At 36.6% G+C, this 25,830-nt stretch overlaps 3 protein-coding genes across 4 annotated transcripts; 1 reads left to right on the forward strand and 2 right to left on the reverse strand.

Annotated features, from left to right (window-relative positions):
* Positions 1-6,594: 6,594 nt before the first annotated feature.
* LOC145005718 (putative serine/threonine-protein kinase PBL23) lies at positions 6,595-8,986 on the forward strand. Its single transcript, XM_078964827.1, has 5 exons — positions 6,595-6,957; positions 7,066-7,253; positions 7,626-7,815; positions 7,974-8,365; positions 8,658-8,986. Exons 1-5 carry the CDS (start codon positions 6,924-6,926, stop codon positions 8,871-8,873), a joined length of 1,020 nt encoding a protein of 339 aa, XP_078820953.1. The 5' UTR covers positions 6,595-6,923; the 3' UTR covers positions 8,874-8,986.
* A 118-nt stretch (positions 8,987-9,104) lies between these two features.
* Positions 9,105-9,527, reverse strand: LOC145006689 (uncharacterized). The gene has a single exon (XM_078965759.1). It carries the CDS (start codon positions 9,525-9,527, stop codon positions 9,105-9,107), a length of 423 nt encoding a protein of 140 aa, XP_078821885.1.
* Positions 9,528-17,368: 7,841 nt separating this feature from the next.
* LOC145004271 (phospholipase A I-like protein) lies at positions 17,369-24,146 on the reverse strand. Of its 2 annotated transcripts, XM_078963166.1 has the most exons (18): positions 23,159-24,144; positions 22,901-23,048; positions 22,724-22,802; positions 22,488-22,641; positions 22,204-22,413; positions 21,872-22,117; positions 21,282-21,444; positions 20,904-21,164; positions 20,712-20,833; positions 20,427-20,588; positions 20,153-20,333; positions 19,908-20,044; positions 19,661-19,799; positions 19,342-19,545; positions 18,651-19,137; positions 18,353-18,569; positions 18,181-18,270; positions 17,369-18,085 (listed from the first exon to the last, which is right to left on the reverse strand). In XM_078963166.1, the coding sequence occupies exons 1-18, from the start codon at positions 23,768-23,770 to the stop codon at positions 17,621-17,623; spliced, it is 4,077 nt and encodes a 1,358-aa protein (XP_078819292.1). In that variant the 5' UTR covers positions 23,771-24,144; the 3' UTR covers positions 17,369-17,620. The 2 variants fall into 2 exon arrangements, with proteins under 2 accessions (XP_078819292.1, XP_078819291.1); XM_078963165.1 differs by having other exon boundaries at positions 18,353-19,137; positions 23,159-24,146.
* Between the last annotated feature and the right edge of the window lie 1,684 nt (positions 24,147-25,830).

Genomic DNA, 25,830 nt, shown 5'->3' on the forward strand with positions numbered 1-25,830 from the left:
AAGCATTAACAACCATCCTAAAGGCATGGTTGTAGAACTCGCTACTCGGTACTTACTCGGCCGACTACCGAGTAACGAGTACCTGGGAGTACTCAGGGAGTACTCGGATTCGGAAATTCATATAGAAATATTTTTAGGAAAATTATATATGTCAAAATCATAAGTTAAAACCATAAGTGAAATGAAATGTATAACAAAATTAGATACATGTGAATACACAAAAACTAAAAAAACACATAATGGTCCCACTTCGTGAATAATTATTGAAAATTTAAGATATATATGTAGTAATAATCATATATGTATGTGTTAAATAATAAATCATTAAGTATACGATACATATTAATCACTGAGTTGACTGAGTTTTACAACAATGCTCACTTCAATAAGGGGACGATCGGAAGTACTCGGATTTTGTAACTCGCCTCGGTAAGGGACCGAGTAGCGAGTACTCGGACTAGTACTCGGCCAACTCGGCGAGTTTTGCAACACTGCCTAAAGGTGTCTCCAAAGTACGTTATACCTAACTGGATTCCCCCCCCCCCCCCCCACCCACCAGTCTGATGTGGGTAGCATAGGTGACCAGATCAGACTATGAAGAATAAAGAAAGGTTATTATATCAATACACAACAAAGTTGTTGGCATAAAAAGTAGAAAAAACTCTTTCTCCGAGATTGATGTTGTCAAACCGGTGAGTCGTATTGTTGTTGACCAAAATATAAGTAGTAGGGGTTGTAGGTAGGCGATGCACAGCGAGACTATTGTCGAGAGCTAGGCAACAGAGATGTTGATGGATACACAGCGAGGCTATAGGCAAGGGTTGTGTAGCAAGACCGTTTCTGAGGGCCGGGCAATAGAGATGTTGAAGGATACACGACGAGGCTATAGGTAAGGATTGTGCAGCAAGATCGTTTCCAAGGGCTAGGAAACATATATGTTGAGGGATAGACGGCGAGGCTACAGGTAGGGGTTACCCAGCTAGACCGTTTCCGAGGGCCATGAAACAGAGATGCTGAAAGGTAGTAGGTAGCAGGGCCACTTTCAGGATAACCTTCTTGCTGGAGAATAACCTCACTATAGCAGGATGTAATGTAGAAAACGCCTCATCGGTCGTCAGAGGTAGTAGGTAGCAGGGCTACTGAAAGGTAGTAGGTAGCAGGGCCACTTTTCAGGATTTACACTTAAGGAGATATCAGGAGAGTGGATGCACTAGGGTTTTGTGCAACACTGTTATTCCAATACTCTAGGATATTAGAGTTCATTCCGAGAATAAAAATATTTTCTGCCAAAAATCCCAGGACTATATATAGAAAACTGAACCAAATAGTTCATTAGTTACATTTCCAATTAGAGAAAAGCCAAAATTCTTTCTCACGGATCTTCGGGTTTTTATCCCAAATTATGAGTACTTCGATCTAGTTATGTTATATAGCTTAGATTGTGTTTAGAAACATCAATTACATATCAAATCTGTGAGATTCGGGAGTTTACCGCCCAAGAACATTCTTGGAGAGTAAACTCCATTTTAAGGTCCTAACGTGTCCCAAAGTCCCTCAAAGCCATGGAACTCGAACTAGAACCCACCATTGCATGTTTAGGACACCAAAACAATTAAGATTCAAGGGGGGAAAGAGAGTTCACGGCCAAGGAGGTTCTTGGGCCGTGAACTCCATGATTAAGTGCCAAAATGCCCTAAATGCCTTCATTTAGCCAAGAGGCTAGCATAGCACATTACCTTGATGTGTCTAATACCTAAAACAATCAAAATACCAACACCTAGGGGTGCTTACGGCCGCAAACACATGGCCAACTGGTTCATGGGCCGAAAACTCTAGTTAGGGGTGGTTTGATGCCACAAACACTACCTAAGGCTTAGGCTTGAATTTAGACATGTACCCTAATGTGTTTAAAGCCTAGAAAACATAAGGAATCACAAGTATTAAGGAGTTTACAGCCAAGACAAGTTCTTGGGCCGTAAACCCCTGAAAAGGGGTCAAATGACACCCTAACTCCTTCCTTATGCCTAGAACCCAACATAGATCATAACCTTGAAGTGTTAGAGACTTGAAAACACCATAAACCTTCCCCCAAGGGAGATTATGGCCTAATCTCCATGGGATATGGTCCCAGGGCCGTAAACTCCTCAAAGGAGTTAATAGGAAGCCCAAACACTTGATTTAGCCTTGAAACAATTCACCAAACTAGTTGTATAAATGATAGGCTTTATTTAGAGACCTTGTTGAGAGTTTACGGCCAGGAGTTTACTCCCCTGGGCCGTAAACTCCAAAGCATATGGTCATTTGACCATAAACTCCCATTAGAGGCTTTGCACTCCTTGGTTGCAACCCATTAGCCTCCTAGCACTTGACCAAAAGTGTTTTCCCGACGTTAGAATGTTTATACTTGTATAATTAGTGTTTTAATCACTAATTATTTATATACATATGTCTTCATATGTAATTAGGATCATTGTGTGTGTCTAAAGTCTTCACTTGACACCAAGCACTTGTCCGATCCTTCCTTACGATAACAGTCCGTTCAATTCCAGTCACTTACTACAGGTGAGTTCATACCCCTTAATCAATGTTTTAACAGTTTTTGAATGTTTTTTGGGGGGGATACAAGTAGAATTATGCTAGTTACTATATCCATCACATGTGATTAGTAAGCAGCATTCAAATGATTGGCTACTCATTAGCCATTTTACCAAACAGATTTCCTTCAAATGATTTTCATAAACATTTTATATGATTAAAACTCCTTATTACACTGTACATTTTACTCTGTATGTTTTATTTCAAACTTATTTACAATTGTGATTCAAACAAATGTTTCCTTATACTAAATTGTTTTATCAAACCCATGCCTTCAAACCGTTTTATAGATTGACATCAAGTCGATCTTTTCTTAAGATAATAATTATGTTCAAAGGTTTTACAAAACTTACTTTATGCTTTTATGTTATAAATTGCATGCCTATATATGTATATTTATATGAGTAATGTTTAAAAGACTTAGGAAGGCTATCCACCCTATTTCCTTTTCGGGCTTGAGATGTGGTTTGGTGGGATATCTGGTACCCATCTGAAGGTCGTTTAAATATTAGTTATATATCATGTGTACATATATAGTCATAAAGGTTCTTCCAGTTCATTCAATACCCTTAGGTAGCAACGGTATACATCCATGTTCATTCCTACCAGTTAGATTACTAGTAAACTACCATAGGGGTAGTTTAGGAAGATACTAGAACAATTACTAGAACACAATATCATACTATGAGTCAGTTCATTCATGAGTCAAAACTATACTAGAGAAGAACATATACAACTATACTAGAGAAGAACATATACAACTATACTAGAGAAGAACATATACAACTATACTAGAGAAGAACATATACAACTATACTAGGAAGAGAACATATACAACGATACTAGAACAAGTAACATTACATTACATATACATGAATACGTTAACAATTGTGATCCACTGTATCGGAGCATGCCTTAAATGTCATGGCCCGAGTTGTAGCCAGAATTATCTTGGAGGGAGAGCGTGAGTTTGCGTATAGATCTATACTGAATTGACTATCCTACACCTTGCTGCTAGCTACAGCCGGACCTGCGGGTCTGCGGGTGCCAAACGTCATTCCGTTTTACGACCATTCGTATGTCGTTGTTACCAGTCAATAGTATGGTACAATTAATCACATGATGCCTTAATATAAATCCGGTTTAAGGTAGTTAGTACAGCAGTAGTTCCTATAATACAACACTACAGTACTACATTAATTTCCCCTTTTCATATATTTAGTGATCATTTCACTTAAACATTTAATGTAAAAACTATATTTTGATAATGATAGTTACACTGGGGAAAATTACACACTTTTACAAGAAACGAAAATTTAGAACAGTTAAGTCTTGGTAGAAGACACCTTTATATAAAGTAGGAATCATAGGGATTTCTAGTTTTTTTTAAACGTTTACAGTTGTTTTACAAACATTTTTATACTTACAGTTCATTTACATTTTCTATACTTACAGTTCATTTACATTTTCCATACTTACAGTTTATAAACTTACAAATTCTTACATACAAATTAAGACACTAAAATACTTATGATCTCACCATCTTCAATGCTGATACTCGCTTTCAAAATTACTTGTATCCTCAGGTCATCTATAGACAGGTACCGATGCAAGGTTTAGAGATGATGGAGCTCGCTCAAGACTCATCTCTCATTTTGATTTATGCTTTAGTGTCTATTATAATTTGACAGAACACACTTGTGTTAAAATTATATTATTAATGCAATGAATGATGTTGTTGTTTATTTACTAATTTTTATTGTTGTGATACTGTACATGACGTCCTCCGCCCCAGAACGTTTCCGTCGTTCTTGGTTTTGGGGTGTGACACATGACGACTGTGAGAGAGGAAACATTGAGATCATGGTGTTATGCATGAAATAAGCTAGTGATGTGCAACTTATGGTGCATGACGATACATGACTTATGTTGCACGACTTATGTTGTGCGACTTAGAAGAATAGCTTGGGCTTAGTAGTTAGCGATCATGGAGATGTCACGAGAGAGCATCCCGTGGAATGGATCGAGCTTAGCTGCCAATGATCAGAAATACATCATGTGGGAGAGCATTGTGTGGATTCATATAGGCAAAGGTTGCGAGCCTTTGAGCCTCGTTGGCAGAGCATGCCGCTAGAATGGAGTCGAGCTGAAAAACCAGGCGACTCAAGGCAAGGTTGTTGAACATCACATGCGTAGCTTGCCGCTATAATGGAGTTGGGCTGAGAAGCTAGGCGACTCAAGGCAAGGGTGTTGAACCTTGCATGCAGAGCTAGCCACTAGGATGGAGTCAGGCCAAGAAGCTAGGCGACTCAAGGCGAGGGTGATGAACCTCGCAAGCGGAGCTTGCCGCTATAATGGAGTCGGGCTGAGAAGCTATGTGACTCAAGGCAAGAGTGTTGAACCTCGCACGATTAGGCGCAACAACATGCAATCTTTTGTGTCTAGACCGGGTGACCAGTTCGGGTGGAAGTGTAATGGACCTGATGCTTTGTTGCATCTTTAGTTATAGTGACGATTGGTGCCTCACTATCTTAGTTGTCTACCGAGGGCTATGCGGCACTGCTACTTAGAGTTGGATAATGTAGTTGTTGTCAAGTGGTGTCTAGTGAGACTGTCGTCGAGAGTTGGTCAACAGGGCTGCTGAGAACTGAGCTTCGAGCTGCTAGCGACAGATGAGCAGCACGACCACTAAGAGTTGAGCAACGAGACTACCGAGGGTTGAACCACGAGGCAGCTCTTTCAGTCCGGAATGTTAATGTGACCTCGGGAGTACACTATTATGCATAGTATCAGTTCTTCATGAGCTTTAACTTTGCCCTTTCAGAATAAGAATCACTTCTGCATAATGTTGTACCAACCCTTCTCCCCCCCCCCCCCCCCCCCTCTTTCTTAGAGGATGTGAGGAATGGGAATAATGGATGCATAGTTGTTGGTAACATGATACAACTGCTGGAAAAGCTAGGCGACCCAAGTACTAACAAAAATGGGTAGCGCGGTTGGCGCGACTGTTGGGAGTTAGATAATGTAAATGCTGATGATTGGGCTTTGCGGCTGCTGAGTTGGGTTGCATGGTTGTTGAGGACCAGGTTGCGCGACCGATGAGATCTAGGCAGCGCGGCTGCTGAGAGCTGAATGGCGTGACTATCATGGGTCGGTCAATATGAGTGGTGAGAGCTGAGTAACGAGACTTCCTGGAGCTGGCAACCAGAGCTGCTGATAGTCAGGCAACATGGTTGACGTTTGGTGTTGGTCCGTGGAGCTTCTTCTTCGTTCATAACGCCAATTTCTTCCCCGGGATGCACAATCGTATTTAACGTCAACTCGTTATGTAGTTTAGCTCTTTACTCAAAATAGAAATAACACCTCGGCATGGTGTTGTCACTCCTTCTACTCCCCCTTTTTAGAAACGGCGATGAGTAAGAATGAATGGATATATGATATTGGGTCGTTGCTTGCGTGTTCGAGCCTCATTCGTTTGTACAAGTCTGTAAGTCCCCTGCTCATGTCTTATAGACCGAGCTTTGCCCCGTCGGCAAGCTCTGAGTGTCGTGACACTGGAGTAACTATAAAGGATAGGCAGTGCGGCTACTGAGAGCTAGGTAGCGCAACTATTGGGAGCTGGTCAACGCGACTTCTGATAGCCGGGCAACGCAGTTGCATAGGGTTATTTCGAAATGCTTTACTAATAGTAGTAGTAGCAATGTGTCATCAGTATGTATATCCAGAAAAAATACAAATCTGTTTCTAATATAAATTTTAGCATACATTTTCTTTTTTATAAACCCATAAAAAATTTAAAGAGCAAATCAAACCCTATATATAGCGTGAAACTTCTTATCATTTTCTTTTGTAACTATTTGAAGTTATAACTATTCTTTTATTAAAAAAAAAATGGCATATAAGAAAAACAAAACTAATATATATGATAATTAATGTAGTTAGTTAAGCAACAATCTGCATTCCGAATTCTCCTCTCGGTCTCTACCCCCTCTAATTCTTCCTCACTTTCTCTCCTCTCTCATTTTTGAAAGAAAAAAAAGTTCCTAACTCAATTACCAAACACCTCCCGAAAACTCAAATCCATAATTTAGATTCCAATTCCATCGATCCAGATTCATCTTGATGTATATATTCATACATGTATGATTCAAAAGCATGCAGCATTTTGGTTCTCGAAGAACGGATATACGTCTTTGTTATATCTAGTCCCGGACCCTTAAACGTTGTATTGCGTGAAAAGGAGATAAAGAACCTGATGTAAATTGCAATCGTGTCTGTATATACGTGTGTATATAAATTATAAAATTGAAATAAAATCGATTGACAAGATGACGCAAGAGGTGGTAGATGACATGAATACCGGTTAGTATTATTTTTTTTTCTTCATTACAATATATAATTTTAATTAGTAAGTTTTTTTGGTGTTATGTATATAAGCAACAAATGCATATTGTTATATATTTTGTATAGAAAACGCCGGTAGCAAGCAAAGGATGGTAGCCGAGGAGGTGCTTAAACATGAGAATCCAGAGATCGTGGCTGAGGTCTATAATTTCCGGGACCTCGCTCATGCAACTGAAAACTTCAATCCCGATCTACTTGTGGGCAAAGGTGGATTTGGGAGGGTCTACAAGGGTCATCTCGAAGGCAAAGACCAAGTATATATATACATCTTTCTTTGTTGTTTTTCATTCTCTTTTAGTCAAATTATGAGTTATCTGTTACTAACAAATGCCAACGCGTGAACATTAACCATCCTCGTTTATTTCATAAGTATTTTGTGCCATGTTTAAACCATTAGTTTGCATGTTTTCGTTATCATAAAAAAGAAAACCCATTCTTGAACCCCTTTGAAGAAAAAACTTCACAATCCGATCCGATTTATCATAATCGATTATAGTGGTCGAATTTTGTAAAGCGTTTGGTTTTGTAAAATTGATTAGCTCTTCATTAATCCAAAATTGTTATATACATCGTATGGTGTCGATATGATTTGTGGTTTAACAATATTCCCGATTCATGTGCTGCAGGATGTGGCTGTGAAACAACTGGACATGATTGGAGTACAAGGGAATAGTGAATTTTTAGCGGAGGTTCTAACATTGAGTCGTGTTCGCCACCCGAACCTAGTCAATCTCATTGGATATTGTGCAAATGGGCATCAAAGGTTGTTGGTCTATGAATACATGACCAACGGTTCACTTGAAGAACACATTTTCGGTAATTCTAATATCAGATAGGATACATATAAATTTACAAAACGGTAATCGTTTTAAGTAATTTTATATTACAAGGAGGTTAGATCTGAAAAGGGCGAGGTCTACTCTTTATGTTATTGTAATTTTTAACTTTAGTTTTATTCTTTTTTTTTTCTAAAGATTTGGATGACAACAAAACGCCCTTTGATTGGCATACGAGGATGATGTTGGCTAAAGGAGTAGCAAAAGGGCTCGAGTACTTACACAATGATGCGGACCCTCCGATCATTTATAGAGATCTAAAATCTTCGAATATATTACTTGATGATGATATGAATCCTAAACTCTCGGACTTTGGGCTTGCTAAGTTTGGCCCAAAAGAAGGAGAGGATCATATCTCCACGAGAGTGATGGGGACTTACGGGCATTCGTCCCCTGAGTATGCAATGACAGGAGAATTAACGACTAAATCAGATGTTTATAGCTTTGGGGTTGTGTTTCTAGAGTTAATCTCGGGTAGAAAAGTCATTGATCACCGAAGACCATCCGAAGAGAAAAACCTAATTACATGGGTAAGTTTTCAAGAAAAATCATGATACCCCATGAAAAAAATAACCCATATACATGTAAATGTTACATATATGTGGTGCACACTGCACACTAAGGTGTTTTACTTAATAGAGACATGAGTCCATGACTTAGTCTCATAACTTATGTATGAATGGTTCTTTTTGACCGGTAAATAAGACTTTTCCCATTAAGGCCCAACTTTATATAAATTTATCCTCATTTAATTGTATGGGTTAATCTTTTTCTTTCAAAGACTAGAATATGACTTGTGTGTACGTGTTATCTCCTTGGTAGGCACAACCATTGTTTAAGGACCAGAGTAAGCACCCGATGGTGGCTGACCCATTGCTAAACGGGGATTACCCGATAAAGTGTTTGCATCAAGCCATAGCGATTGCAGCAATGTGTCTACAAGAAGAACCAAACACAAGGCCATACATGAGTGATGTTGTTGTGGCTCTTGACTACCTAGCCATGGTTCAAGATGATCACAAACCAAATGGCGATTAAAATGTTGTTTGAAATCATTGTACACCTTTTACTTTCATAAAATATATGTCACTATAACATTATTTAGCTCAAAAAAAAAATGAATTTACTTTCGTGTTTCCTTTTATGCAAATCAAACATATAAAACAAGATGCCATATATTTACTTTACATGGTGAATATTTTATAGATATAATTGTACGGAAAACTGACTGTCAATATCTGATGTACCATGTTTCGTTTAATACGGTGGTTAAACATCGAATTGGCTAACATCATCTTTAAGATTTCGGTAACTGAAACTAGGGATCTTACTCAATCTATGGTGGTTGTGGTGGCGGCTGTCGGCGACATCTACCATGGTGCACATTCTAGGTAAAAACCTACCACTACCGTCGCCCTTCCTCTTAGCCCTCCGCCATGTCAAGAATCCAAAACTAGGCCAAAATTTAGAACCACCACCATCACCACCGTGTTTTTTGTTGGTGTTTGAAGTGGTTCTTATCGAACACTTACCATGATCACCACCACGACTTTCAGCTTCAAGTCTTTTGAAATACTCTATCTCCTTCATCACAAGGTTTCCTACTGTACCACGTGCTCCTATCTCAATTGGAACCGGATCACCACCAGCCATCTTCTCCGGCAAGATGGTGGTGGTGAAGGTGGTGGTCATGGTGTTCATCTAATGTGTGGAAAGATTTATTTCGGTGGAATGCACTTGTTTTGCTTTGTGTATGAGATGCAATATATTCCATTTCTCGCAAAGTGGTCCATTTGGACATGCCTTTGATAAAGTGAATAATGAGATGGGTTTTGCCTTTTGGCATAATTTAGGCTTTTTTGCATAGGGATATTATGATAATGACACTCAAGCCTATGCAAGTTTCATTATTCCTTTCACTTTTTAATTGCGGTAATTGTACATAAACAATGGATTTTTAATACAAAACACTGTTCATAAATTAAGACCTATAAAATGCAAATATCGCCGTGTACAAAAGAGTTTCCTTTTTACAACTTCAAAAAGCCAGAAAACAGCAAAAGAATATCCATATTGGAGGCTTAATTTCAAAACATCTGCAATGCCAAGTATTTTATGTTTCCAAACCTCGTGGATAAATTCATTTAAAATTTTCAAGCCACGTGAATGAGTTCTTTAAAAACTTCAAAGGCTTGCAAGTCAGATTATTAATTTTTTTAACATCCGGAATATTTATAATAAAAAGCTAGCGATACATCAGATAAAGAGAATATATAGTTATATCGGAATGATATTCATTAGATTTTTATTTTCAGTCAATTCATTTGATGGTAAGCTTATTGTTTTTATACGCAAACCACTCAAATAAATAATCAACATAACCTTAACTTTCATTTTTTTTAATCTTTTTTGTTCCAAGCACAACATCATTACGGTATTTTTTTTGAACAAAAAGAAAGAGCTATATCATTCAAGAACTAGCGAGAAGCTAGAAGTACAAGAAATTCTTATATTCCTTTCAGAATCATTGCAATAACTAGACCAATTTACATAGGGAAAATGCCTTAAAAGACCAATTAAGTTTCAAAAACGTTCATATTACCCCGATTATGTTTATGTTGTTCACAAAAAACCAACGAAATAATGTTTTTTATTATAAATCCAAATAAAGTTACCAATAAAAATAAGGTTTTTTAATGGTGACCGGCATCTGTGGGTTACGATTCTTTGTTTACCGGTGATAATCTGACATGGATTATTAAAACACATTACATCAAACATAAGTGCCACAAGGATATCGATTCACCATCAAGGGTTCTCAGTGAAGGGTGAAATCGATATCTAGGGTTCTTACATAACGGTGAACGGTGAACTCGTGACAGTGAAATTGATTTTTACAGAAGGTGAAGGAAAGTTAGTCGATTGTGCAGCAAGGGTTCTCAGCATGTCTCGTGCAGCAAGCGTGTCTCGTGACTCACTCAACATTGATGTCTACCATAAAGGTGTTTTTTCTCCTAATCCCTTGGTTTACTTTCATCCTGATAAAGTACCTGTTATGGGGCTAGATGTACGTAACATGGATTTCAAGAAGTTCAAGACCTATCTCCAAAAATTGATCAACAATAGATGTCGGGATATGTATTACTGTCTTAAAAATCGGTCCCTCGTAGATGGGTTAAGGGAGCTCAGGGATGAAGATGATTATGTTAGGTTCCTTGATGCTGGGTTTGATGATGATGATAATCAAATAAGTATCTACATTGATGACCATCATGAACCCTTACTAGATTGGATTGAAGAAGAAAAAGCTGAAGAATGGGATAGTGGTACTGAAACATATGAAGATGATGTGGACTTGGTATTATCGGATGATTTATCGGTGGACCATGAAGTTGATGATAAGGACATTCAATGGCCTGAAGTTGTTGATCCTTTTTTGTCACAGAAGAATCTTTTTCCACAAAGAGGCATAGAGGAAGAAGCTGGTGGTAAGGTAAAAAAAAACATCCTATTCACGATCCAAACCAAAAATGGGACACTATGATGCCTAAGTTAGGTATGAAATTCTCTGATCGAGATGAACTGAAACATATGTTAACAAATTATGCTGTGTCTAAGGATTATTCATTGTGGTATGAAAAAAAAAATGAGGCAAAAGCATTGTTAGTAAGGTGCAGTAAAAATGAAAAAGGGAAGCCATCTTGCCCTTTTAGACTATGGGCTAGTCCCATGAACAAGGAAAATTCATTCCAGATCAAGTCACTAATTGATAAACATAATTGTGCTAGACAACAAAAATTGGGTTGTCTTGTTACGTATAAGTGGATTGGAAAAATGTTAATACCTGACATTTTGGAAAGGCCTAAGTTTAGCTATAGGAAAATGGCAGAAGTGGTTAGGAAAGACTATGGTCTCAAGGTAAGTCTTGGGCAGTGTAGAAATGCCAAGTACTTTGCACTAGATGAGATTTCAGGCAATTTGGTAAGCCATTATGAGAAACTGTGGAATTATGGTGCTGAGTTATTGAGGGTTAATCCTGGGTCAACAGTCTTGATCGAGACAAATCATACGCCTGATGCTACACACTACTTCAAAAGTTTGTATATTTGCCTGAAGTCTATCAAGGATGGCTGGATTGAAGGATGTAGAAGGGTTATCGGTGTTGATGGCTGTTTTTTGAAGGGTATTTGTAGAGGTGAGTTGTTAACAGCCGTTGGTAGGGACGCAAACAACCAAATGTATCCTCTAGCATGGGCTGTTGTGCCAGTTGAAAACAAGGAAACTTGGATGTGGTTCATTGATCTTCTACTTGAGGACATTGAGATGGGAGATGGTAGGGGTCTTACAATTATTTCAGACCAACACAAGGTGTGTTATAGTTTACATTTTACTTACTATATTATGTGTTATTATGTACTTTAAAACTGAAATTTGTTATCACCTTGTAGGCTTTAATGGAGGCTGTTAAGGAAAGGGCACCATCATGTGAGCATAGGAATTGTGCCCGACACATCTATGCCAACTTTAAGAAGAAGGGGTTCACGGGTGTTGAGTTTAGGAGGTTATTTTGGAGGGCTGTAAAGGCTACAACCGATTCCAATTTCCGATCATACATGAGGGAAATTCGTACAATGTCCACAGAAGCTTATGAGCACCTGATAGAAAGAGACCCAAATACATGGTGCAGAGCATTCTTCGAACCTCAGACTTGTTGTGATCCCGTGGAAAACGGTATATTTGAATCTTTCAATGCAGCAATTGTAGAGGCCCGGAAGAAACCAATAATAACAATGCTGGAAGAAATCAGATTGTACGTGATGGAGAGGATGTACAATCAAAAGATTAAGGGGCATAAGTGGGACATGGAAATCTGCCCCTCTATTAGAAAGAGGATTGAGAAGATGAAAGAAGAACAAAGGTATATTATTTAATTGTAAGTGATTTAATATGAAATAACTTACCTTCTTAATATGATTTCAGGTACTGGGATGTTATTCCAAATGGCAAGGAAGAATATGAAGTGAAATTAGCCCATGAAGTTTATGTTGTTCACCTTGAAAGCAAAACTTGTGGTTGCCGAGCTTGGCAACTCAGTGGTATCCCTTGTGTGCATGCCATTGCTGCTATATTATACCTGAATGGAAATGCAGAGGACTATGTAGCCGTATGGTTTAAGACAAGCATGTTTGGAAGTTGTTATAGGTATCCAGTCAAACCAATAAATGGAGCTAACATGTGGCTTGATGTTCTATTTGATCCCATATTACCACCTCGGCGTAGGAGAATGCCAGGAAGGCCCAAAGTAAACAGAATGAAATGTCCTACAGAAAATGAAGGAAAGCATAAAATTAACAAGACAGGGATGTCCATCTCAAGATGTAGTAATTGTCATCAAGAAGGACACAACAAGAGGCGATGTCCATTGCTCAAATAAGGTTCGTTTTTATTTTGATTATTCATTCATCTACATTTGTATAATAATAATTATTTTTGTTTTAACAATGCAGCAAATAAAGCAACTGTTAGTGAAGGGGATGTTGAAGAAGGGGTTAGTCAAGATGGGATTAGTGAAGATGGGGTCAATAAAGATGGGGTCAATGAAGATGGGGTTAGTGAAGATGGAATTGGTGAAGAAGAGGCTGTTGAAGAAGGCGATATTGAAGACCACCAGGAGGATGAAATTGAACAACAAGAGGATGAGATTGACCATCAAGAAAATCATCACCATCAGCATCAACCTGTTTTTTTTTTCAGCATTTTGTTGCGAACAAAAGGCGATTACCTTCTGAGAGGATCACGAAACTGAAGTTAAGGAAGAAGGTGGTAACAAAAGATGGAAGTGGGGAAAGTACTGAAAATCCAGTTACTATAAACTAGGATAAGTGTGTTCTATTAGGATTATGTCAGATACTTTGAAATGGCACATCTTTTGGTGCTTATTGCACATCTTTTGGTGCTTAGGCTTGTCTTTTTGATGCTTAGGCTTGTCTTTTGGTGTTGTGCACATTTACCAACATTTAGTGCTATGTGCACATGCTTGATTATGTGGTTTAATTATGCTTTGATATGTAGTTTATTACCTTTTATGCATATTATAACAATGTACCATTTTGCCCCTATTTGTTAAAACTATGTTAAAATTGGTAAAAACTGTTTTGTGGGACTATTTTGTCAATAAAACTGCCCTTGTGTTTAAAAACCATTTACAACACATGTTTTATGGACTATTTTGTCCCTGTTATTATCATTTGATAAAGTGCAATCCTTTTATGGACTATTTTGCCCTTCCTATTATCATTTGATAAAGTGTAATCTTATTATGGACTATTTTACCCTTGCTATTTTCAATCAATAAAAAGTATGTTACTTTTATGGACTATTAGCCTTCATAAACACCTTCTATGTGTATCAGTCTTCACAAATACCTTCTTTTTATTCCCACTTCGTAACCATTTTACATGAGTACAATGAAACTACTTTGAAGATACATATCCTGATAATTTCAAAGTACATTTTCCTTACATAATAAACTTAACACTAAATCATGTACTTCACTACAAACAAAACAACAAACATCAACACTAAACATTTCATTTTATCCAATTCCTTTCTAAAACTCTTACATTCCTTATCAGTCTTCATCTTGTACTCACTGAAATCATGTTCCAATATTGCAATCTTCACTTTAGTATTGAAATCATGTTCTTCATCTTTCTTATTCTCGTTCTTGGTTATAATTTCTTCATCATCATCAACCCATTCCCAGAAATCACATTTATCCTTTGGATCCTTCATCTTCAATTATAACATAAACAAACAATATTGTAGCATGAAAAACAAAAAGGGACCCAAACAAGAACAAGCTTTTAGATATATACTTACCAAAGAGTTAGGACAAACCCTAAATTTTTTACCAGGATTTGCCTTTGTTGTTGATATCCAGATGCGAGAAGGAAACCCACAATCACAAGGATGTGCCTTATCAATTGTGCTTTTTGACTTGGAAATTTTTTATCTTGAGCATGAGTTGGAGGATCGAGACGAAGAAGCCATGTTGAAGAAGTCGATTGAAGAAGTGGATTGATTAAGGAGTCGTATCCCCCATTATGTCCTATATCTATCTAACACAAATGCCATGTAGATATGCCAACACATATGCCAACTCAACAGAAATATGCCAACTCATTTACCCCCATCGTTTACCTGCAACATGCCGGTCACCATTAAAAAAACGTTAATTTGATCCGTAACTTTATTTGGCTTTATAATAAAAAACATAATTTCGTTGGTGTTTTTTGAACAACAAAAACGTAATTGGGGTAATATGAACGTTTTTGAAACTTAATTGGTCTTCTAAGGCATTTTCCCATTTACATTTATATTATTTCTAGTTCTAGTCGGGTTGTTTTAGCTACTATTATGTCCATATTCTAAATATACTTCGGCGTATCCCTACCAAGACCTCCATCAGCTCCATGTAAAGTAGGATTCCCATTAACCAACAAAAAAGAAGTTTTCGAAGACATACAACGTCGAATCCAACTCAACCACTTTTAACCAAACCCTAAAAACCCCATGATCGACTCCAAGTACCCATGCGAGAAAGAGTCATATGTTTTTTCAAAATCAATCTTAAAAATCATACACTCTCTTTCTTTTTATACCAATCCACCATCTCATTTACCATTATTGGACCATCTAAAATTTTCGTTTCATTCACAAATCTGATTCTTCAAAACTAACCACACTACTAAGAACCAAATCTAATCCGTTTTCTAAAAGCTTAGCAATAACCTTGTACTGAACACCAACGAAACTGATCAGTCTATAATCCTTCACTAGCATTTGACTGGAAACTTTAGGAATCAATGTAATGAAAGATATATTGCAACCCCAAGGAATGAAGGTTGAGTCATAAAACTCAAGAAAATACTCCATAAAATCTTCTTGTATTAACTCCCAATATATCTTCATAAATGCAAATGTGAACCCATCTACTTCCAAGCTCATGATCCTTCATCCTCTTCATCTTCTAAACTCAAGAACAAATGAACAAAGTTTTTACCTAATGGATAATAGCAATGATCCCACCCGACAAAGCTTTTAATAATATTTAACTAATATATCAATAAATCAGACTTAATAAAAATATAATAATATAAATTTGACATACTTTAAAAATGTAAACATGCAAACTAATAGAATGACAAACTAATCGGTTATTTGGCAACTTTAAGACATTCTGAAAAGTTAGTATCCAAAAAATAGTGATAACTCTAATGTATAAACAATTGAAAAGTTGATATGACACACTTAAAAGACTAATGAGTAATGGCATTTCAAAAATGGTAAGCCGCACCATCTAAATATACCACATCAACCCACCAAGGCCTATGCGGAGGTCAATAGCAGAAAACTAGTAATATTATTTAAGGTGTGTTAGGGTTTATATGTAGAATTTACACTCTTCAACCATTAGGCTTCTATCATGAGGACAGTGTTATTTCATTGGTGTAACGGTCTTAACAATCATATATACACAAGAAAGCAACGAAAGATCGTGTTGAACCAATACTCTTTAATTAATTGTATAAAATGCTCATATTTGGTAGGAAAATTTGACTTTGTAGCACAATCATGTTTGGTACTAATGTTTTTTCTTTCTTTTTTTGCACAATTATCCATTTAAGTATCAAAAAAACCATTTTTTAGAAGGGAAAAGGATATTGTCGTGACATGGCACGCTACATGGCACATCGGTCGACATAACTTACACATGTGGCTTCCACACAAGGTTTTTTATGTTACACAATAACAAGTGAAGTAATAGTAAATTCTTTCTCCCCTCTCATCACTTCTTCGGCCTTCACACACATCTGCACTTGACCAATCAAGCCAGTTTAATTGGTCAAATTCAACTTTAATGACTTATTACACGGGGGAAAAAAATTAGTGACCAATTCAAGATAAACACCGAATTTGATTGTGTTGAAGTGTCAATTTCCCTATTTAGTGAATAAAATATAAGATTTTTTAATGTTGTTTGTAGGATTTTGAGTGCAGAAATTATCAAAGTATCGTTTATGGTTTATATAAGATACTTTAAGAATAACATAAAAAAAATTAGTTACTATAAGACTTAAAACTATAAATTATTTGATGTTATCAAAGTCTAATGACTAATGAGATATTATTTAAAAGGGTAGTTGCGGTTTACCAAAAGAAGTAATAATTGATGTTTCTATTGAATTAGATCATATCATGAAACCACTTGATTGTCCTTTCGGCATCACAATGAATGCGTTAGTTTCTTACTTTCTTCTTTTCAACTCTTTTTTCTTACCTTTCCCATGTTTATATTATTACTTATTTGCAAATTAAGTTGGCATATTTGCTTGTCGGCTTGGCCAAACAGATCGGGTAGGTTTGATACGGGTCGGGTGGAACGGATTAATCCATCTCCCCTTTTTATCCATTTTATGGAAAGAATATATACAAGTAATCGATATCTTAAAAATGATTACAAAAAAAGATAATTTTATGTCACGCATTTCATTTATTATTCCTCTATCTCATCTATACACTCTATAACATACCAAAAATGTCACATATTCTTCCAAAAGTCAACAAATAAAAATAACACTATCCCTTCATTATAAGGGCGATGATGATGAAAACATTACATAATAAACATCACCCTTCTTTATCTTCATCTATAATATTCCGTATACCTCCTCTATTATTTGATTTCCTTTTTATATATATATTTGTATAACAAACAATATTTAAGGTACACGAGGGACATGACACGAATACCTTATGGTTCGATGAGACGCAAGAGCTTGTTGCAACGCAACATTAACTCGAGCTCCCCCATTAAATATCGAATCATATACCCGACACACGAATTTTGACAACTCCTCCTCATCATCATCCCAAACTAACATACCTTTATCAGTATCTGTACCTGTACCACCTTTATCCGTCTCACTGTCTTCCCAATCACTCGATGGGCTTACGGGTTCCGTGCCTTCATCATCTCCTTCATCTACCCCGATTTCAAATTTACCGTTTTCTAAATCATTGAATTCGGTGGTTGAGCCATGAAATGTTGTTAGTTGCATTTCTTGGGGTTCAGACGATGGACATATCACGGCTTTTGCTCCAGAGTCGAGGAAGGATTTTATTAGGGCGGGTGATGGTCCGTATAAACACGTGCATATTATTATCCTGTCCCTCCATGCACCAACCTGTCAATTTCATTTTCCAGATTTCATCTCTTAAGCTATATATGTATATGTATATATGTGTATATGTATATGTATATGGAAAGATATAAACATACCATCCAACGAACATCTTCGGGAGTTAAGTGCATAGAAGGGACTGTTCTTCGGAACATGTAAGCCCCAATTTCTTGATCATCTTCCATAACCTTTTATCAATCATTAGGATACATGTATATATAAGTGATATGTTTTTCAAAGTAGGATAAATGAAAAGGAGTAAGCATATACTTGGGTTTGGCGTCCTATGTAACGATGGACAACGCCACCAATCTGGAAGTAAGGGCGACATGCAACAAGATCAGAAATGGTAGAGATGTTGGAGATTACTGATGTGTATTTTCTACGTCTTCCTTTTAACATTGATAGCAAGTTGTATTTAACATTCTGTAGAAACTTCTCCGCAAGTTCTCCTGGCTCAGCCACCACAAACACATCGTTTTGCCAACTATAAATAAACAACTTTGTATGATTAGTGGTTGATACAAATATTAAAAAGCGGGAGAATTGAAGGAAGAGAAATCCGGACCTTAATATGGAGCCAGTGGTATCATTTTGGAGAGCCAGGTGAACAACACCGACCTGAGGAGAATTCTGTAATTTCTCATGCAATATTCTAACAGGCATTGAAAGCTGTCTGGGGACGGTGGGTGATTCCGGAGGGGAAGCAGTCCTTCCGGAATGGAATCCATCGAGGCTTAAATGTGGTACGGATTCGATTCTGCCAACTCTGTGAATTCCACCGAGATCGGGACTGTAAAGAAGTGGGCTTGATGGGAAGCTTCCGGTAAATAATGGGGATGTGAATGGTGTAGGGAAAGATGTTCCTGGATCTGGCTTAAGTGGTCCAGATCCAGATGCAGCAGCAGCATTCAGAAGAGTTAATCTTATACCATGACCTGAACAAAATGTCTGAAGTGATCGAGCATGGTTGAAGACTCTTCCGGAATCTGGATTATGAGAAGCTTCTACTAGTAGTACGTTACGTCTCCATCCTAAAGATGGACCACTCTCACCTGTGGAAACGGATGTTAACAAAATGGTATAGAATCTTACTTTTGTTTCTTGATATTACAGCCTTCTACTTACAATTTTTTTTCTTATAAAGACATTGTACATTGTTTTGTATTTGATGACATTGTTGTTGTAATTGGAAGGATTTTTCAAAGTACGATATTATAATAAAGAGAAATGAAAGTAGGATGCTACAATAATTATACCAGTATTTGGACCCCTTGACTTCAAAGAAGGCTGAGAGGTGAGATTCTCCAGCAACTTTTCATCACTATGGTTCAGCAACAATCTCTCGCACACTTTTTTAAAAGCTGTACAATTGTTCTGGATATACTCCTCTGTAGCTGCCTCCAACTTAAGCCAGACTGTGGGGTCCGTTTCATCCAACTCCATATCACAACGTTCATCAACTGTAAAAACAACAGAAAGCATGCTATATGAATTTAACTATTTAAGTCATTCACGATATGTTGTAGCATTAGTTTCACACAATAAACAGATTTAACATAACATTATTTAGGTCACCTGGATTGAAGCGAAAATAGTTTATTTCAGGAATCATTGGCAACAATGTGCTCAAAGCTTCCTCAACTCTCTCCACTGAGCATGCACTCTCAATCAACACTTGCCCAGTGTCCAAATACCTCCATCCACCTTTACGAGCCTACAATCAATATTAAGGGTATTTTGGTCATTTTAACTTTATTCACATTCCGGTTATTCGACAGATTTAAAAAAAAACCCAAAAAGATGTCAATAAAGAATTTATTACCTTTGTTGGAACAGAACAACAACCGATTGAAACAAGAGTGTCGATCTTTGCATCTGGCCATAGAAGTTGTGCTTCACGTATTGCAAATATTGTAGGGTTATTTGCCACAATAGCACCATCTTGCCACCTAAATACACCTGGACAAGATACATGATATATAAATGAAAAATGTCGGCTTTTTTTATATTTTTATAAGTTACTCAACCAGATATTACAATCATAAGTTCAGGGTTTAGGGTTTATACCATCAGAGTAATCATCAAGATAATATGGAGCAGCAGATGATGCTCTTATAGCTTGCCATAAATCATGTCTACAGCTTCCCATGTAAGCACTCCTTTTATACCCAACTTGAGCACCAGTAGTTGCAGTGGTTGAAAAATTGTCTGACATTGTCAAAGGAACTTCTTGTGTGCCAGCAGGGTACTAGATTTTAAATGGAAATAATGTCAATGATTGTTTATTTTCCATTAGGAAGCAAATTTAATTAATAATTTGTGGAAAATAAAAATAAAAAACCTGATAATTACGGAATATAAACGGCTGAGCTGGTGCCACGTTGACTAAAGTTGATACAACAAAAACTTTTGGAATCCTTTTTACTGATGAATCGATTAAAAGATCTCCATCTTCATCTGCACATATCTCTTTTAATAGCCTCTCAAATTGATCGGCACTGTGCTGGACAAAGTTGAAACTTGTAGTTTTAGATAATTAATTAATTAATTAATATACAAATTATATAACCTTCTCATATATACATCTGATCTAGAAAAGATATTAGAAAAGAAGAATATCACATACTTTAGATCCATGTACAACAACTCTAAAACTTTGGGAAGAGCTCTTATAAAGCTGATCCAACTTCTCTCTCCAAGTGGCAGCTTCATTATCTTTAGGAACAGGCTCAGCAAAAACAAGCTTCCCTGCAAAATTATAAACCAAAAAATGACGAAACTACCCCCCAAAAAACATGTTTGACTTTCTTTGACTTACCAAGATTTTTGTATATATCTTCACATTGCTCCAGAGACATAAGCTTTATCCCAATTGCAACAGCAAGCATGCCACCAGTTGATGTCCCACAGATAAGGTCAAACATTTCATGAATTTGTTTTCCAGTGCCTTTTTCAATTTCTTTAAGAATTTGAACAGTAGCAAGACCTTTCATCCCACCTCCATCCATTGCAAGTATACGCAATCCTTGCTTTGGGACTTGCTTTCCTTTAATAGCACGTCTCAGATTCTCATTCTCCCCTAAATACCAACATAGAATGACCCAAATTTAAATAACAACAATGACCAAAATGGTATTTATAGATTCTATTCATAGAGATTTAAAACTTTTTGGAATTTATAATCAACAAAACCAACCAAGAATAGCCAGGACACGAGCTGCAGCTTTGCTCACACGTCTCTCAGATGAAAGAGTGAGGCGTAAAAGAAGATCTCTTAGACTTTCAGAAGCAACAAGAATACGTCGGTTTTCCAAACAGAAGGCCAAGTTTCCAACAGCTATCAATGCTAACCTTTGTACCTGATGAATAATGATAACACCTTAATTCAGACAACCATGCAGAAAAGTATAATAAAAATATACTAGAAATTGACAAGCTACCGGACTTAATGGATACAACACATAATACAGACAACAGAAATATGTGAGTGTTCCTTTTTGACTGAATGCATTAAGATTGTCTTAATGGGTTAAGTGAAAATTTGGAGCTTTATGGCTTAAGATGCATTTCTTTACAAACTTTCCCTTCTACCCAACCCTCCCATCATAATGGTGAAGCATTGAAATCATGAACACTTGCAGTTGTATCTTTTATAAGCAAAGGGTAAAATGACGGGTAGTTGGTTTAATCACTTTAACCAGACAGACATCAATTCCCATTCAGTCAGTTTATGCAATCCATTCAGGACTTAATGGGGAAAAAAAGAGTCCCTAATAGCAAGCTTACCTCTGGATCTTTATGGGCACATAATAACTTTAATGATTTCATGACATCTTTGCTAAGCATTTTTTGGGCCACAGTATCAGAAACAAAACCCAACTTGGCCACAACTTGCAAAATGGATTTTAGTTCTTGAGGTCCAACGGATGTAAGTACTCTTTTGATTGGTTGCATGATGTCACATTTCATCAATTGAAGAGCCACAGATACATCTGATGCAAGAGAAGTGAGTGCAGAGCAAGCCTCCACAACCTGCAACAGCATAAAACTACTTGAAATAAGAATCCAAAGAATATGAGAGATAAACAAAAAAGAAGCCATATAAACTGCTAGTTTACCACATGATGATCTTCACTACTAATCATGCTTATAAGCTGTCTCACTGCATTTTCATCTTTACCAATAACCACACGGTTTCCTTCATCATGCATCATCTTGGCCAAAGCAGATGCTAGCAAAGGATGGTGACACGAGGAAAAACGGAAGATAAGAGAGAAAAATGCACTCAACTTGTGCCTTGATGCAACAAAGTAAGAACTATTTTCTGTCTGCAAGCAAAAAGTAAGTTAATTTTCAACTAAAAGTTGTTTAAACAATAAAAAGAATTGTCATCATTTGGTACCTCTATCTGGACATTCAGTGATCTAAGAGAGTCATCTGCCACTATACGAATGTTTGCAAGAGACAGGTGGCGAAGTTGATGCAAAGGCAAAATGTCGGGAAGAAATTCAAGAGGATTACCAAATAGCCTAAGAATACGTAGTTCAGCCATGGCCCTGCATAAAAGATCACAGTAAATCTCAAGTAGAAATAGGTTTAGCCTTCAGTATAATACAAGTTACAATCTGAGTGAATGACCTGAAATCAAGAAGAGGGCGGATTAGCTTATTATGTTCAAGTGATAATTCCACAAGTCCAACACACTGCCTCAATTCAGCTGTGTAGGGTTCAAACAGAAAATGAAGGATGAGTACATGATGTGATGATGCAGATTTGTTCTATACCCATAAAAAGTGCCTACTGTTAGTTTGTTACCTGGTACTGAAACCAACATATTGTAGTCAACTGTAAGCACTTTCAGGTTTTTCAAAGCACCAAGCTCAGGTGGCAAAACTGTGAGCTTATTGTTATCAAGGAATAGCTTCTCGAGAAGGGGAAGTTTAGTCACCTCTACTGGAAGAGTCTGTTAATAGGTTCAATATTTGTAATTTTATCAAAAAATTGCAAACAATTTGCTTACAATGATGTGAAGTACACGCAAGTTATAGAAAAATCTAATTACAAATAACTTACTAACAACCCACAGTTGTAGAGGCTGACAACAATGACATTTCTCCAATGATCAGCACAACACTCCACCCTCGGCCCTTCTGCATGACCAGGACCCGACTCTGCAGCAAAATCCGATTTCAACAGTTTAGTAAGCACGCCCATCCCATCGTTTTGCTGACCTGAACCGCCGACCCGTGACATAGCCACCGCCCGAAGTGGTTCCCTCTGTTTCACAACCTTCATATCCACACTCACCGCATTTCTAACCTCATTCGCTCTGCCAGACTCACCAACCTCTTCACCGGGTTTAACCTGACTTGGATCATCACACTCCAATAACCGGATCACAACCGTGTCTTGCGGCAACGGCAACGCCACCATAACCTGAGACTGAAGTCTCAAAGTAACCTGATCTTCGTCATCGCCGGCGTTCCAATCGAGATCGATCCGAAACCCTACTTCGGGATTATTGGAATTATTATTATTATCTTGCGATGTCGACGATGATCCCAATGATGTTTGTGGTGGCGGCGAAGACGAACGAGTCTGATCATCTAATGCATCCTCCGAACCATAATACAAAGACAAATGAAACACATCGGATGGCCTCTTCCATCCTAATCCCCACGACATTATGAACTAGGGTTCTTCGACTTCATCTAGAAACGACACATATCGATCAAATTTTCATTTATTCCAGAAATTTCCAGTTTTTGAGAATACCAATTGAAAATTTTAGGGTTTAAGCAAGGTATTGCAACAATGTATGATTTTGATTATCGCAAATTTGGGGAAATTTTTTTAGGGATCAAAGGATCAGATGAAAGAACGATTGCAAACACAATAATGAATGCGTATATGCAGTAATTGGTACGTACGTGCATATAATACGCATTCATGGATCTGAAATTTTTTTCATATTGGAAGCAATGAGGTTTTCATTTTGTTTTGCGGTTGTTTGGATGAAGAAGACAGACAATACGACGACGTCTAGGGTTGCCCACCGACGACGTCTAATTTCCGTAAGACTTTTTTTTATTTTTGGAAAGAAAAATCTAAAGACTTCATTAGACTTTAAAATTTAAATAATACAAAAAGCATGTAAATAAAGGGAAACTGAAAAATATTTTAAAAATTCATAATTTTTACACTATTATTTCATTTTTATTTTATTTTGTATTAAATTAAAATAATGGACAAAATTATATAAATCTTAACAAAAGTCACAATTTGATTTCCTTCTTATTAAATAAAGGTTTTTTTTTCCACATATTAATATTTCATGAGTTTTGATACTTATTATTTTATGGTATTTTTTAAATAAATATTATCCACTTGTCAATTTTTGATTTGTTTTAATTTTTAAAATTTAAACCATACTTATATATGTAAAGTATTAAATATCATATATATATATATATATATATATATATATATATATATATATATATATATATATATATATATATATATGATATTAAAATGCAACAAATACGTTTCTTTATTTCTTATTTTTAAATTGTACATTAAAAAATATTTTATGTTTACCTTTTAATGTTTAATCTTTTTTTTTAAATCAAAACGTGTAATACACAGGTCTCATACCTAGTTTGCTAATAAAAAAAAATTAGGAACATCATTCATGGGGTTCCTAAAACTTTTATGGTTGGTCTTTTGGCAATATAAAATAATTTTTTTTCCTTTTTTAATTTCTTTTATTTTTTTTTCTTTAACAAAAGTTATTTTAGAGGTAATAAGTATCGAAAATTACTTTTCGATAAAAGATTATTTAGAATAAATAATCTTAACCAAGTGGTAGAATATGTCTCAATGGTTTTGTACATATAAAGAACGTCGAAATCCGAGTTATAACGAAGAAGTTATGACCCGTCAAAGTTTTACGGCAAAACCGACACGACACCAAGAATCGTAAAAAGTGAATTTATGATAAAATACTTTCTAACGTTATAGATCTAAACGAAAGTCATAGTATATGTTAAACCGAGAGCATGCATTAAAAGAACGTCCAAATCTGACTTTGTATGAGGAAATTACGATTTTTCTAATATTTAGCATAATAGTGCACAGCCCGGAAATTCGAATTTTAGATCGGTCGATTTTTAGCCAAAATAATCTAAACAATAAATGAGTATATCGTTAATAGGAGCTAAACGATAAAAAGAAAATCGAAAACAGAGCTCGTATGCGAAAGATATAGACGAAGCTTAGTCCCTACTCTTCGAGCGCGGTGAATTCGATACAGTTTTATAAATCCGAGATAGAATGAGAATTAACCGACGGAGTCTAAATGAACGTTGTAGTACTTATAAATACCAACGCGTGGATATAAATAACGTTGAGAATAGAGCTCGTATGTTAAAAATATCGACGAAACTTAATCTTTACTCTTCAAACGCGGCGAATTCAAATACAGTTTTGTAAATCTGAGATAGAATGAGAATTAGTCAACGGGGTCTAAACAAAAGTTGTAGTACTCGTAAATACCAATCCATGGATATAAAGAACGTAGAAAATGGAGCTCGTACGCGGAAGATACGAAATAAACTTAGGGCCTACTCTACGATAAAACTCCTATAAATAAGAGACGAACTCTTCATATTTTCTTCACATCATAAGCCTTTCTTTCTCTCTCTAACTTCTCTCTAGAATCCCTAAACCCCCCTAGATCCTAG

Source organism: Lactuca saligna, chromosome 7 (assembly GCF_052625555.1).
Source record: "Lactuca saligna cultivar CGN05327 chromosome 7, ASM5262555v1, whole genome shotgun sequence".
NCBI lineage: Eukaryota > Viridiplantae > Streptophyta > Magnoliopsida > Asterales > Asteraceae > Lactuca > Lactuca saligna.

Coding starts and splice junctions, on each gene's coding strand:
- LOC145005718 (XM_078964827.1), top strand. CDS start 6,924: ATGACGCAAGAGGTGGTAGATGACATGAATACCG. Junction 7,254..7,625: donor ATCTCGAAGGCAAAGACCAA/GTATATATATAC, acceptor CATGTGCTGCAG/GATGTGGCTGTGAAACAACT. Junction 8,366..8,657: donor AGAAAAACCTAATTACATGG/GTAAGTTTTCAA, acceptor TCTCCTTGGTAG/GCACAACCATTGTTTAAGGA.
- LOC145004271 (XM_078963165.1), bottom strand. CDS start 23,770: ATGTCGTGGGGATTAGGATGGAAGAGGCCATCCGATGTGTTTCATTTG. Junction 20,589..20,711: donor TTGTTGTACATGGATCTAAA/GTATGTGATATT, acceptor AACTTTGTCCAG/CACAGTGCCGATCAATTTGA. Junction 18,086..18,180: donor CCGAAGATGTTCGTTGGATG/GTATGTTTATAT, acceptor TGAAATTGACAG/GTTGGTGCATGGAGGGACAG.
- LOC145006689 (XM_078965759.1), bottom strand. CDS start 9,527: ATGACCACCACCTTCACCACCACCATCTTGCCGGAGAAGATGGCTGGT.